The 16142-nt window shown below is 45.5% G+C and overlaps 1 protein-coding gene across 5 annotated transcripts in view; it reads right to left on the reverse strand.

The window, feature by feature from the left end:
* Positions 1-537: 537 nt before the first annotated feature.
* Positions 538-16142, reverse strand: part of LOC100743152 — a 240125-nt gene continuing 224520 nt past the window's right edge. For all 5 annotated transcript variants that reach the window (XM_024369253.2, XM_024369251.2, XM_033321977.1 and 2 more), the window contains 4 exons: positions 16023-16142; positions 8181-8292; positions 5370-5711; positions 538-5289 (listed from right to left, as the gene is read on the reverse strand). The exon at positions 16023-16142 is cut by the window's right edge and continues 193 nt beyond it. In XM_024369253.2, the coding sequence (XP_024225021.1) occupies positions 4703-5289; positions 5370-5711; positions 8181-8292; positions 16023-16142 (1161 nt within the window). In that variant the 3' untranslated portion in view covers positions 538-4702. The remainder of the gene's footprint in view (positions 5290-5369; positions 5712-8180; positions 8293-16022) is intronic.

Consider the following 16142-nt stretch of genomic DNA (forward strand, 5'->3'; position numbering starts at 1 on the left):
GGGGGGGGGGGGGAGAGGATGATATGTAGAAACGTATATCTAATTAGATCGCAGTGAATCTTTTTTCCGATGAAAAATCACTCCGCAGCTTTCACGCGTACGCGAAATTTTCGCTCTAGCATTCGACGATTTCGAAACTCGATCTCGAAGCCGATAACAATGTAATTTTGATTGGATTTTCGGTCGCGTGGTTCTCGGCCGAACGTGGAATTTTCTATGGTAAATGCGTCGAGAATGATGAAAAGTTTATACCGTGACAAATGATTTCTCAATGAAATTTACATTCACGCTAACCGATGCATGCTTAATGGAAAATATGCGCGCAAAATTGAACTTACGATCGAGTTATCTCTGCCATTCAGTGTTACTGTACATTACTTACGCGCGTTTGTTTCCGCCGATCGATTAATATTTAAATATCACCACCAGGTGTTTCTTACACCTATGTTCAACGATCATTCAATGAAGTTATTCGATACGATATTTCGTTCGAGCGACGTTTTACAAAGGATAGGGTGAAATCACATAGACATGGAGTGAAATTGAATAGTAAATCGTTTATTAGTACGAAGGTGTGATAGTGTTTCGAGTTAGCCTTGGCCGACATTCGTGATTAGAGTGAACCTGTGATACCATAAGGTGAACGAGTGTGATAGAGTTTTTTTTTTTCTTTCTTAAGTGATGTAAGAGATAGATGTTAGAGCTAGTTACCCTGTTCTGCGAGCTGGTGTTCTCCCCATCGATCGGGCCGATTTCGCGTGCTCTTTTACACGATCACGTCACGATTCACCGACTTTCGTGTCTCATCTGCTCTCCCTTCGGACGATCGATCTCTCGCCCTTTTCTATTCACCCGCCGATTCACCCCTCCGAGCTTCCTCCTCGTCGTTAAATTGCAAGGCGGCACGATGGAAAAGGAGAACGTCCGTGCAAGCTAACTTTCAAGAGTGCTACTTGTTATCTTTCGAGGTACTCTAGTGCCTATGATTTTTTTTTCTCTGTCTTCTTCTTCCGTTCTGCCTATATCGCTAAATCGCAGCTAAAATTAGCGAGATTGAAGGGGAGGAACGTGACACCTCCGTTCTCCCGTTCGAACGTAACAATAAATTAATAATCTCGCGACTCGTATACGCGTTCAAAAAGGGAAAGAGCTCTTCCGCTCTTTCGTTCGTTCAGCTCCCTTCTTTCTTAGATATCTATAAGTACTTCCGCTTTTCTTAGTTCTCGCGTACTAGCTGGCCGGTCAACGAATTTTTCGGAAGGGACGAAAAAACGAAAGAGCGAAGTCAAACTACCCCAGTCTTCACTTTTTCTCATGGTCGCGTTACGCAACAGCGATAATAATGCCAATAATAATAATAATAATAATAATAATAATAATAATAATAATAATAATAATGATAATAATCGATACGTTCTACACGCTCTTTGTTAATGTCAATACAACAACATTTTCGACTGCGACAAAGTACTTGGTAGCGAATATAGAATTGCAGGGCGGGATAAAACGGCATATCCCTGTCTCGTTAAATAAGAACAATGATAATAAATTAGGTTTCGTCGTACCTACTGTACACGCGCGTGTATATATACTTATATACTGTATATATAAAAAACGGTCTTGAAAAACGTTTGACTAACATGGACGTAAAATCGTACAAAAAGCGTTTGTGTCCTTCTTCTAGTTGTGTGGTGCGCGCCCATTTTTTCCTTTCACGCGAGTTTCCACGTCGAGAACCGATCAAACGTGACTCGTCGTTTCGCGTTTCTTTCCTTCTTTCTTCCTTTCTCTTTTCCTCTGACTCTCTCTCTCTCTTTTGCACTCTTTGATTGTACGCATCTTTGATCGTACGTGACTGGTCGCGCGCTTTCGTCCCTCGCGATAAGTACGTGTAACACCACCTACAGTTCACCTTTATTTTCGCCCGTGAACTCGTTCCCTCTCGCGTATCCCTGCTGCTCTCGCGGATCGATATCGTGCAGCGTTTTTCGCGGTTTTGACATCGCGTGGAAAAGAGGGACGGTCGAATACCACCGAATATCAGGTGATTAGAATTTTAAATTTCCTGTTGTTGTTGCGCCAGATTCAAATGGAGATTAATGCACGGAGAAACGAGAATCACGAAAAGTATAGTGGTTGCAAAGTATGCTAGGTGGTTAGTGGTTATACAATCTTACAGAATAGACAAGGGAAGATAGATTTCGAGAGTGCAAAGGTAGTCGAGAGGGTAGCTTTCTCCCCGGGCGAACGTGTCCAATAGCGTGCTCGCTAAGCACACACCTCATTTCCCGGCTTGTACATATAAAATTATATTTACAACAGAGTGATCTTTTCTTTTCTTTTTCTTTTTCTTTTTTGTCGTGAGGTATTCGCCCTACATGCATCTAAAGAGTGTACAGTATCAAGAAGCAGAAGGGAGATTGGCGAGAATCTAAAAGAATCGCTTGTTTCCACCATTGTTTCATCTCGTTCTTTCTCTCTTTGCTCTCGCATTTTGCCGGCTCACTCTTATGTCACCTCGTACTCGTGTAACTTGTCCTCGGCAATATACGACGCACTCCTCGTTATAAATAATTTAAAAATTATATATTTTTATATATTAAATCGATTCTCTCTGCGATCTTCGTTCTTCTTCTTCGATATTTTGCTCGCCGTTCGCCCACACATACACGTCACACACGCACGCACACGCGAGAAAGTTTGATAACGATATGATACAGCTATGCTACACCGGACTGATCCGGACGCTTCTCTCTTTTATTTTCTCTCTCCATCCCCCTTTGCTTCTCGCATATAGTATTTACACGGGGTCATTCGCGAATAGTTTATTCGTTTGTCTTACACCTATAGTATGTATACCTATGCTTGTTTCTCTGTATATATGCATATGTACCAGCGTGTGCCTGTACAGCTTAATAAGAACACTGTTCCTTGGTTATCCGTCTCACCTTGGTCTGTCTCTCTGTCAGCGTGATCGAGGTGCATCGCGAGTGGAAAATCGTGCGACTACCGGCAGTTAAGAGCCTCGATTCTGATATACGCGTGTATAATGTAGAAGACGCGCGAACGAACGTTAATAAGAAATTACAAAGGGAAAAATAATCGTTTCTTATGACGGGCAAAGAGCAAAAGGAGATCAAGTCTAAGGAGAATATTATTAACGTAGCTCGACGCGTGTTCTTTCGTTCCTTCCGCGAGCGCGCTTCCTCAAATACGATTTCGGTTTCATGAAAAGAATCCTTTTACATCTATATGCAAAAGACGACCGGCTACCACAGTTTGATCCGTCGTAGAAGGATACATCGCGACACACGACGAACCGTTGTCTCTGGGCTTGCAGATTATCTTTCGTCGCGGGATTCGGCTTTGAGAATGTAGGACGAGCTAGAAAGGGCTTGTGCAGAAGGAACACTATATATTCTCTTTGCAGAAGCATCAAGGCTTCCGCGAAACCCACTTCTCGTTCTTTCTTCCTATTTCTCTTTCTTTTTCTTCCCAATGGTCCTTCTGATTGAGTACGCGTCGCGACCTCGTACAGGCATTGCGAAAGTAGGTGCTCCCTTTGATCGTCCGAGTTCAAAAAGCCCACGCGTTTCTGCGTTTCACACTGTCCGGTGTACGACTTATAATCGTAACTTGGTAATTGACGAAGGAAAATTGCAACTCGATTAAGTGTACGCTTAAATGTTTAACGTTACTCTGGTGAATCTACTGTAGTGTGCGTGTATGGCTACGACACTCGTTACGAGTCTTTTGTTTCTCTCTAAGTGCGCGTTTGAAAGTGTTGGTTAGATGCTATTTTACAATCTGATGCGATGTTATGTGTGTGGAGGTGCCCGCGTGGGACGAATTATACTACTAACGCGTCGTATCAAATTAGTCGTATGAAACCAGTTGCGGCTGATCCCTTTAATCGGGGGCAGTGTTCGCGGTATTATATATATCAATATTGCGGTTCGGCAGTAAATCGGATCATTCGCCTCGTTTCTTTCCTTCGATTCTAATTTGTAGAATCGTCTGACGCTGAAAAAGAAGATGGTAGTCGCACGTCTCGCACGAAATTCGTCAATGTTAAAAGTCATCTCTACTTTCGTATAAATTACAAACTAGAAGGCTAAAAAGTCGAAGTTACTTAGTAGCTTTGGTACCAGCCTGAGTCTCATTACATTACAAATAATTTGTTAAATAGTCTTACTAAATCACTAAGAGATCACTGTTTCCGTTAATGTTCTGTTTCCTATAATATGATCGTCGCGTTTATATAGTCTCCTGCTATTGCTCTGCTGATATCTCCTCCGTGTTGTTCGAAAGTTCTTCCATGTACTTTCAAAAATCAAAGGACAGACCAACAATAGACCAAAAATATTAAAATACGCCCTAGGATATTCAACGATACGTTTCTTAAAATATTAAAATACTTCCTATATATCACGCGCAACAACGAGAAAAGAAAAAAAAAGATGACACGCCGTCTCGTGTATGAAAAATAAAATACTCTCGTTCGTAGTAAAAACAACAAAAAGAAAAAAACAATCTACAAAATAAATACGCGAAAGAAAACACAAGGTCACTACCTTCTAGAGAAGTGTTACAAGCATGTTTCGATCGGACGATCGAACTACCATCTAAGTTTCCTTTTTTTTTTGTCTCTACTTTTTCTTCTTCGCAGGCTTCTTCCTCTTTGCCTTTCGTTTCACGTACATTAAGACACGATGTAGTCCGCGGAATGATGGGAATGATGAGAATTTCGATGCTTGTCCTTCCTATGATTCGTCCTTGAATTACTGCTGCGCGTGCCGGTAGTTCCGGTGGTACCGGAAGTATGATGACTGTAACCACTGTCGCTACCGAAACTACTGTCCGGTTGACCTTGGTACAGCCTACCGGAAGATATCTGGTTGGTGTCGCGTGCCGCATAGTACACCGGCTGCGTGTACTTATCGTCGTTATACAGACGGTCTGTGGGTTGCGAGTAGGTGTCCGAGTATTCGCCACCTACTTGCGTGTATACGGCAGCGGTGTCCTGGTTTTGTAGTCCGTAATACTCGGCCCCGTATTGCGCCGAGTACTTGTACTTGTCGTTTGACTTGCGAGACCTCTCCTTGTTGCTTCTGCTTTGGCTCGAATAATGATGGAGAGGGCCAAGCACCGGCACACTCTCGTACGGATTCTCCTCAACCCTGAGGGCCTGCGTCGCTGGCATCGGTGGCACGAAATATGGTAACCTGTGGGCCACCGATGGGACGGACTGTTGTCGTTGATTGCTATTCGATCGGTTGCCAGCTACACCTGAAATTATTTGCAAACGTTAGCTGCGTCTCTGATGCCTGTACTCAAGTAATATACAATTTGAGTTCGTAAAAGCTCACCCGCGACGCTAGGATAGAGCTGCAGTAACGCGTCCAGCAGCATCCCCTCGTGGAACTCTCCAACATCGTGATTCTTGTCTCTCCTATGCCTGTCCAGACTTCTGGGGCTCCTTCCTCGTCTTTCTCGCGGTGGCCTGCCACCAGCCGGACAGGTGCCCCAGGTTGGACCCGTCGAAGTGAGCATCCTCGCCTCGGACGGTTCACCCACGGAAAGCTCGTCCTCGGCAAACTCGTCCTCGCTCGCCGGTTTCGACGACGAGGGTCGATGATGATGGCGGTGATGATGATGAAGACGATTCCGTGCGTTCAGCTCGCTCTCCTCGTCCGTTTCCGGATGGTCCCCTGCAACGAATGAATAATTCATAAGTATCGGTGGCATGAACACGATAATTAATTAGACGCCTCGTTAATTAATTAACAGACAATCTCTTTCGCGTGTCAAAGTTACGATCATCCGGTGTGGAAATCAAGTGGAATTGCCGTGCTTTCGGTACTCAGCTGGGCAATCGGCGTCAGAATTAATTAGTTAGAAAGATCCGCCATTGTCGTAGCCGTTGTTTTATTTAAATGCGAGGACAAGTTTGCCGGGAGAATGGCTGGTAACGGGGCGGTTGTTAAGTGAAAGTCTCCACGGAAAGCAAAGCGTGCTGTCGTCATTAGTCGTCGAAACACAATCTAGCAGGCACGATGCATGCGACGCGATCGACACCTTGCCGTGTTTACGAACGCGAAACGTTGTCTGTCTCTGTTTCTTTTCTTATGTCCGTGCTTGACGCAAAGTTTTTCTTTCTTCCGTTATTCGGTCGATCGCGGTTTCTACTTTTACACTCGATAATTGAACCGCGTTACCTCCGCGATTGTTAACCGATCGTATCGTTGCGGGTACTTGGTATCAGTTCGACGCTAACGAGAATAACCGTCGTTTATATCGGGGTTATTAAAAAATGAAGGGGTAGCTTGGTGGTTAAAAATCAAAACAGCTATTTTAACTAACGAGCTGCTAGAATGCTACGTCGCTATTCGAGTTTGAATTTTCATCTCTTCAATTATATACGGTGCAACCAATTTCACGTTTCCATTCTCTCTCCACTTTTCGTTCTTTTTTGTTCGATCCGGCGCATTTCGCGCAAAAATGTGAAACAATACAGGAAGGCGCGCAATACGTTCGATAAACTTGACGGTTGACGATTATCAATAAGAAAAGCGAAACGTACAAAACGAGAGTGTTCGATTGGCATGCCGAAGGAACGCGAAGAATAGCGAGATATTTCGGTTCGTAAAAGGAAAGCGCGAGGGGAGCACGAACGAGAAGACGCTTAAAGTTAAACGAAAGTTTATCGGTTCGCTCTAATCAACGTTACAGTTTTCTGTTTGACGATCCCTCGAGACATCGGAGGTGTATCGCCTTCGCTTCTTTCTACACACAACGTCCTTATTTACACAGAGGAAAAAGAGCAAAACGATGAGAAAACGATGGAAAAACTGGAGCACGCTTCACGGATTACTGCGGTTGCACTTTTAATCTCCGTTATTTTATATCTTGGCGTATTTATCATCGGTTTAAGCGATAGCGAGTAAACTAGGATTTTCCCGGGGGATGAAACTTGAATTCCGCGAAGCGAAGTGGTATTCGTTGTCGGGCGAAATCATTTCGAAAGCGTAAAATATATACGTTCCCTTCGAACAACAGCTGCCAGTTACATTCTGTTCCTCCATCGGCTCGCGCGATTCGAGTGCCGTGCAAAAACAGCCAAGGTCTCCGATGAGATTCGACCTAACTTTTTAATGAAAAAGGATCCGCGTAGATAAGAGACCACCCCGCGTGACGTTAACCAAGACAAATTATTCCATGGCAGCGCAGGAATACGATCTCGCATAATATCGCGTATGCTCGTGTGTGAGTGTACAATAAGTTAGAAGCGAGGCGCATCGAGTCGCGCAGCATGTAGTGTATTCGATTACTCCGTCCTCGTCAAACGTCGAAAGTCTCATCACCATGCTAATTAGCTATCCGACTAATGGGAAATATAAGTCAGAGGTCGTGTCACGCTTATCTCCTTGCACCGAAGGTCGGGCGGTGAACGGAGGAATAGATGTGGAGTAGTGTGGATCCCTTGCGCGACACCCAGAGGACCAGGCTATCAAGATACTCGCCACGTGAAAGGAGCAAGATACACGGGGAAGAAGATGAACAGCTTCCGATTCCGTTCTGACGGAGATTAGACGCCGACCCGGCTAACTTCATCGCCGACAGTTCGTCGAATTAATTGGGAGATAAGCGAACAGAGAAAAATGATAGCGACGAATAAATCGAGCGTTCTTTCGTCAACCGTGTCACGCGAAGAGAGAAAATTCTCTCGGCAACGAGCAGCAACGAGGAAAACTCTCGGAAAGTTAGAGGAATAGAGGGTGAACTTTGTTTTCCCTCGCCAATATTTGGAATCGTGGTTTAGCTTGGAGAGTTAGGAAAGGTAAACAACGCGATTAATCGAGAGGCAAAGAAGAAGAAGAGCTGGAAGAAGCTTGCAATTCAGTGTTAGCCAACAGCAAAGAACACCCAGATTCAACTCTCTATCGTGGATTAATGGCGACACGGTGCACTCGAATTCTACCTACGTTCTGCCTTAGCAGGATCGAGCCCGAAGATCGCGCGCAATTCCTCAAAGTCTTCACAGCTGAGTCTCATCTAGAAGGAGATCGTGTAATTGACGTTTATACGCGGAATGTTAAGACGTTTATCAATAGGAGATGCGCAGATTGGAATATCGCAAACCATTGAAACCGAGGAATTTCATTCGTTGTGTTACTTACCGTTACTGAGCTCCTCGTAAACAGGATTGTAGAGGTCCTGCGACGTGTACGGATCAGGCCCAGGACTGCTACATACGAATACGCCTCTGTTGGTGTCCTTCACGTCCAACATCTGTCGTGAAAAATAGCGAATAAAAATAATTAGAACCTATCGCGTTTTCAGATTTTTCGCTTGCTTTTAAAGCTGTTACGCGCGTGTGTTGAGAGGACGATTCTTCGCGCGACGAAAATCATACGCATGTCACGAAAATTCCATTGTATCAAGAAACGAGCGATACGTGCACCGCCGATGGTCTTTCCGACTGTCCCCCGACCAGTATAAATAAACAAACGAAATGACGAGCGAAGAAATTCAGCGATCGCAGCATAAGCATACAGACGCATCAGACGTATATACGGAGTTTCTTGAGATAGCGCGTATTTATTTCGTAAGAGTTATTATACCTGGACTTGTGCTTTGTGCCAAATCAATTTTTATAGACAGTATATATATCTTTAATAAATTGCTCACAAACAGTTAGTCTGGTATTTGTGATATCCAAAAAGATCAATCCTCTACAAAGTTTTGCAAATTTTTTTAACGAATACTTGTCACTTGCCATCGACGTATATACCTTTGCAGATTTCGAAGATATTTAGTCAATGTGTTGGGTACATGTTAAAGGTTACTTCAAGTGACAAACTAAATGTCTACTAAAATGAGCGTAATAATCGCAAGGAGAAACGAGAGTCCCAGGGAGAATAGTAGTAACACGGTTTCATTGCGTTTCCGCTCGACGATTAACTCGTTTTTGCCCTTAAAGACCGTCGAGATCATCCACGCAAGCTGTACCTTCGGGCGAGTCCCGATCGAAGAAACGCTGACTCGGTGCGAACCACGCGGAAGCGAGTCGTAAGTTAATCCTTAAATCGACGAAGATCCTGGCTTGGGCAAATAATAAAGAACGATCTTGACGTCAGTTTTATTGGACGCTAATTTTATTTCTCCAACTACTTTGTCGGGCAAACATAATCTGATCGCCCTGCCTTGCAACGACGTAGAAAAGTTGCGATGAATTCAAGAAACTTGGAAGCAGTAATTAATTCCTCGAATCATCCGCTCAACTCGACGAAGAATTGAAGGAGTAAGAATGGCGGAGCGACTGTGACGAGCTGATCGATATGGCGTCGCATGATTTAATCTTTACTTTCTATTAACGTAGATACTGAAATCCTGAAACAGAGATCTCCGGATAGGTAACTTCCAGAGATCTGATATTCGTGCATCGGTGAATTCTACCTAATGAGGGGATAACTGTACGCGTTAACAGGGATCGAATAACGTATTCGGTCGACAAATTGGGAAAACGTAACTTTGCCAAGTGAAATTTCTCGCTCGCAAAGTTTCCAGCTTCTCTTTACAAGTTTTTACGGGACACAAGAACGATGTTCCGGTATGAACGAACGTCGAGTGGTTGGAAGAGTTAAATCGCGCTGCTTTGTAACAACGCAACGATGGCGGAAGAAGACAATAGCGTGAAGAGGTTCAAGCACTTTCCAAGTACTTCCTAATAAAATTTGATGGAGCCGATTTTCCGCCACTATATGTACATAGTCGTCGTCGAGCTGGTTTCTTTGCAATCTACGGGGCCACGTTTCGTGCACGGAACGCGTGGAATATTGCAAATTAGTGGTTGACAACGTTCACGCAGCGCCTGGTTGCCTGTTAGCCCGAAAATTGCTTGGCAATTTCGCGAAGAAAATGGAAGGCGTTGAACGTTCTGCGATCGGGTATCCGGAACGAACTCGTCGTCCCCGTGACCTCGAATCGCCGAAATCGAGTTACTCCGGTAATCTAGGGAATCACGAGGGAGCCAAGGCAAACGAAACCGGCGAGCTTCCCTCGAATGAATTGAAGTCCCGCGGGCGGCGATATCAGCCACAAAAGAGGATCACTCTATTACTTTTGCTTCCTTTTCTGCCGTATACCGCGCACTCGAGGGCGTTTTTCCCTTGGTCCTTCTGTCTGTCTACTCGCATCTCGCCTAATCACGCGTCTTGCCCTTCGTCTTCCAACTTTCTTTCGATTGCCTTTCTGACTACTCGATAACTCGATTATAGAGCTTTTTTTCCACAAAGGCACGAAAAGTACCTCCGTTGAACGAGATAACAGACTACGTGGAAAGTAGTTCAAGTTGCTTTAAAATACTTCTACCTTCTTTGTTTCATATTCGAAATTCATCCTCGCAGTTGATCTTCATTAACACAGTTTGCAAAGTCATAGCAGAAGGTGCGAAGAATCGGCTCGTGATCTCTTGTGAGATCGCGATTACATTTAACCTGGGCGCGATCGAGATGCAGCCGGATGATAGACGGGCAGAGCAAACGCCCGAAGCTCTTTGCTCTGAATACAGATTCCAGGGGGGCGATATTATCGTCGCCGAAAGAGGATCACTCGATTACCGGCGTCTCGTTTAGAACGGCGGCTCCGGACGAAGGTAATTGTCGCCCTTAGCGAGTCATGGCCCCGGCGCACCATGTACCTCGAGGGTTCTTTCTAATAGCGGCGCATCGTGAATCGACCGATTCCTCCTTGAATCACGTAAATTTCGCGCAACTCTCGCCGTTTCGAATTTACCTAAAGCTACGAGAATCTTCTGTGGGAAGGAACATACAAAAAAAAAAAAAAAAAAAAAAGGAAAAAGACACGAGACTCCATTATTCCGTTACTTTTATTACTCTTAACGTGGTAGGTAGGTATTGAAGGACAGCTACGCTCTCTTATCGTTCTAGCATTACATTAATTAGGTATCATCCAGCGGCACGCGAGCAACCGCGGCTCTCTCGACCACCAACCAATCAATCGAGCGATCAACAAAGTCGCCTCTCGATTAATTATACTCGATCGATCGATCGCCGCGGTCCCTCGCTCACTGAGCAACGTTAACGTTACGTAGTGTTAATATTTACATCGAAGAAACTCTTGAAGTAATACACGGCTTTCCATTCATTTAACGTAGGTACAGCAAGACGATAATTATAAGACCTAAATATTCTCGGTTTTCTGATATTTTTTTTCCTATGTTGCCTTTTTTCTTTTTTTCTTTTTTTTCTTTTTACGTTCGAATGGTACATGTGTGAGCACAAGTGTACGTTACGTATGTGAATTTGCACGGTGAGCGTGTGTAAACACGTGTATATCGTATGTATACGTGTTCGTGTGTGTGTATGTCCGTGGAGGAGATGTGAAAACGTGTGTGCACGGTTCTTCCGACGAATGGTTCACGAGTTGAACTACAACAGTACCGTGAGAAGAAATTCGATGTTGAACTGTTCTACCAAGAAAAAGAAAAAAAAAAAAAAGAAAAAAAAAAAAAAAAGGAAAGAAAGAAAGAAGAAGAGGAAACTCGCGTGGAATCAACGAAAGCGAAAAGATAATCGATTTCAGCCGGCAGCTTTCAATTTCCCCTGTAAGGATAGCCTGTTATTATTTCCAAAGTGGAAACGATTTGGATGTTTCGCCGATCGGCTATGGTATCGGCGCGAACGGTAAACACTTTCGTGGAATAATAGCCATAAATTTGCTTTCCGCATGATTCGCGTAATATAAGGAATCTCGTATATGCCTTTACTATATACAACGAAAGGGAATGAGGAAAAGAGGGGGAGAGGAGAAGAGGACGGAAAAGAGATGAAACGAAAGGGTTACGAAGAGATGAAACATTATAGATAAAGAGTGAAAGCGGAAAGCCTAGATCAAGCTACGGAGGCGCAAAAGAAAACACGAGAAAGAGAAGGACGAACGTTGAGTGAGATTGAGATAGAGGCTTAAGCCATCGTATCCAACAGCAGGAAGCAATATGTCCGTGCCGTAATAGCGTGGAGCACGGAGGTTAATGGGTTGTCCCTAACGCGCCTAACCTGCCCCACGTTCTCCGTGTGTCTGCTCATCGCGCGTCTGATCCACCTAGCCGTCACATTGTATCCTGATAACGCGTTCCCCTAATCGACTAATTTACTGCATCTCTTCCAATTACCGGATATACTCGAAGAATACGACGCTATCGGTCAGCCTGCCGATTCTACGAACCGGACCACTTCCATTTCCTGACGTTCCGTCGCGTCGTCCCGATAAACGTAACGAATCTCATAAATTTTGAGACCACACGTCCATTAATTTTGACCGATCTAGCACTATTTCGATGGCCGAACGATCTGATCGTACACGATTTCGCGGACAAGTACGTCGAGTATTCGAACGATTCGAATATACGATGCTTCGATACGATTGAACTTGGTGTATCTCGATCGAACATTCGCGCAAGCGTGTTCTTCGAAATGAAGATCGACCGTCGTTCTGACCAGGTAACGGCAGGACGAACACACGATAGCGATGTCGTGGTCACGGAACGTTACCGTAACCTGCTAATTGTTAGTTACGGTGACAATTGCATTAGCTTCCTAAGTTCAATCCCTCCTTTGCCCGTTGGCCATCGTTATATCGTCATTGCTACGATGCTAGCGCGGTTTCGTGGCCTAACGACGTGCCAGGATATGGATTAGAGCGGCGTAATTGAGCCAACAACAGGTGGGACAGAGAATCGAGGGCCAACAGCCTCAAGATTGGATATTTATTGGCTTATCTGACGCGGTCTAACGAAAAAAGATCGTTCAGTTTCGAGGTGGGCGAACGATCGAAGGTTTCAAGGATGATTTAAGTTAGCTTCGAGAGCGTGAGAGATTCTTTTATGGAAGAGTCGTTCGAAACGAAACGTCCGAGTTTGCGAACATCGAAACATCGCGTTCGATAGCTTCCAACAACCCCAGCTTCGTTGGTTAACGACGTGGCACGACATCGATCGCGACTAGCGATCCGGACAACAACAGGTGGATATTAAGTCGTTCGACTGTCGGTTGTACAAATTATTTTGTTATTCGACGCTCGGTCTACGTTTGAATCGAAATTTGGAAATTCGAAAGGAAAAGAATTTTTGAAATTTCGACACCGGTTGGACGTAACGCAGAAACAAGCACAGCTTTCGAAGGTGAACTGTCCAAATTCGGGTTCCACAAGTGCAAACGGAAGATGTATTCGAACAATTAAATTACGTTCGAGGGAGAGATCATGGCGCGGACTCCATTTGCGAAATTAGAGAGGTTCGAGGTTGCGCAATCGGTCGGAGAGGCAACGGTGACGCGGCACAATGGTAACTTGTCAATCTTTTCCTTGATTTCTCTTCGGCTTTCCTTTGGCCTCTTTTTTCCTCTCTGCTTCCCGTCTGCCATTTTCTGTCCGTGACGTCTCACTCTTTTTCATTGTCCCTCTTGTTCTCTTTCTTTCTCCATCCTCGTCCTTCACGCGCGTCTTTATCTACGCGGAAAAGCCTTTCACCTCCTACGGGGCCTCCTCTAAAAAAGGGAAACCGGACGTACATTTTTCATTCCCTTTAGAAAAAGTTTGAACACAGAAGTGGTTATTCCGTGTCCACGTGTATTGTGTCGGGAGACGATAGGTCCGCGCGCGAAAATATCTTTTTCATTAAACATAGCCGGCGATCTCTATTGTCGCGTGGATTACGTTCGCGTCGTTTCGAGTCTGCCACGAGAATCTAGCGTAGATTTTTCGCGTACCGCATCGATTTCCTTCTCTTTTCCCGTAAATTATCGTGCGATCCGCGCCATCGACCAAGATTCAGCGCGCGTTACGAGGGATGCGGGGGATGGGATGGGATTGTGGACCGGGTCAATAACCACTCCTCGTCAAATTTTTCAGTAAAGTAATTTTATTTTCTCAAACTCTCCTCCTTTTCTCAGTACTTCAATATATACAGGACTTTCTCTGTTTGTCGTATCTTCTCGCTGTTTTTCTATCTCTCCCTTTAATTCTACTTTCTCGAACCCGTTCCGGAAGTTATTTACAAGACACAGCTTACCGTACACCGGCTACGGTAATTGAATAATACGTAACGACAATAAATAATAATAATCTGCGCGACGATAATAATTAATCGCGATAATCGTTTGCCGAACGTCTATACAAACGAGAAACACAAGCGTGTCCGATAACTGCGTTCACACGGGTGCACAGTTACTCACGGACTCTCCATCATCTGTTTAATATTTTATATTAATATACGATTTCTCTTTCTCTTTCTCGCTGTCGCGTAAGTCTCTGTCTCACTCTGCGTGTATTATTTACAATTTGCCAGTTGCACGATCTAATCTATTTACAACCATGGAGTGCATCTAGACGCCGTGCTCACACAACCAAAGGTGGATAGTAAGGCCTTCGGTTCTTATCCCTTAAGCTTTCTTTTCTATCCTTCCCTCCCAGCCCCTTACAATTTATACTACCTCACCCCCTTTTTTATTTCGCTCTACGGCGTATTTTTAAATAAGATTGTGCAAGCACGGTCGCGTAACAAAATAAATACTGACTAGTCGGCGCTAGTGTCTTCGCCTCGTCATCGATGATAGCGAGCAAGAGGAACGAGAGCTTGGCCGGCCAATGTGAACGAAACAAATAGGAAAAATCTACGTGAAACGGAATGGCCGGCGGCTCTCTTGCTCGTGGAATGCAAAATAACGGAAGAAAAAGGACGACTGTACTCTGGCGCGAAAACGCGAATGGAAACGAAAGAAAGAACGTCGAGGCGGTGGCTCGTCTAAGAGGAACACGCCTCGTGTCACTTGTATCTGTTCGCTGAACCCGGAAAGACACTAGACTACCTTAAGATGCAACGTACCTACGACGAGTTTATACGGAAAACGCGGCGGCCAATGATCGTGGCCAACGATATCACGGGATATGTAAATCGTCTCTCGTTCCCGTGATCGGGACGTTCGAGAATGCTTGGAACTAGTCGGGGACAGACATCCGAGACAGAGCAGTCTCTATAAGAAGATGTCGCTCGCGAAAGACATGTGTCACGTGGTCTGTACGTTCAAATAGATGTCCTCGGGCTTGCTCAGGAGGTTGTGTATCTGTTGCATCGTGCAAAGCGGGCACACTTCCTCCTCCGTGCCCTCGGCCACGATCCTTCTGGCTGTACCCGGCGCTTTTCTAGACCCAGAGTCCACGATGTACGAGTAACCGTCCGAATCTACTGAGTTCGACCTGGGCGAGGACGAACGGAGCAACTTGGGCACCTTGACTGCGCTTATCGTTTCCGAGTGATTTCTCGAATCGTACCTCGTGGACTCCAGTTCCGTGTCTTTGAAATCGATGTACGAATATCCCTCGGAATCGACGGACGGTCTTCTGCCGTTCGAAGCGTCATCCCGAGATGCGAGTCTTTGAACAGGTTGCGTCTGACCGGAGGAATTGACGGATATCTGAGAACGATCCGTGGGTGTTTGGAGTCTGGGTCGGTGGGTCGGTGTGATGGGAAGACGAGAATCTATCGGTCGACTAGGCGATACGCAACTGTTGGCCAGATAATTCTCGTTGGTCAGGTTCGCTTCGATGTCGGAACAAGTTGAGATACAAGGAACATCGGGTGTCGGAGTGGGGGGTAGAGGCTGTTGGCTGGTGATCAGGGCGTTCTGACTGGCCAGTAGCATGTGACTGTTTCGAAGAACGTTATTGCCGTTTTGCAAGAGCGGACTGGTCGCGGTGATGCATCGCGAGGAAGGCGTGTGCGTGGCTATCGAAAGTGGAACACCCTGGGACTTGGCGAGCAGAGCTCGTGGCGTTCGATATCCGCCTAAGACCGCCCTCGAGGGCTTGTCCTGGACGCGAAGTATCGCCCTCGGGTCCCGGTAGTCGAGATAGTCGAGATGATGAGGCGCCGGGGCGCGCGCACGCTGTAACTGCTGCGGCTGTCGTTCCCTTAGGCTGTGTCGCTGATCGGGATTTCGTACCTCGATCGTGGGCGCCTGGCTAGGGTGATGGCTGGGCAGGTGATTCTGTCTGTGATGCAGCTGCGAGTGCGTCACCGCTTCCGGCAGGTCCTCGTACAGCACCGCGCCACCCGCGCTGCC

Source organism: Bombus impatiens, unplaced genomic scaffold, assembly GCF_000188095.3.
Source record: "Bombus impatiens unplaced genomic scaffold, BIMP_2.2 scf_0548, whole genome shotgun sequence".
Classification (NCBI taxonomy): domain Eukaryota; kingdom Metazoa; phylum Arthropoda; class Insecta; order Hymenoptera; family Apidae; genus Bombus; species Bombus impatiens.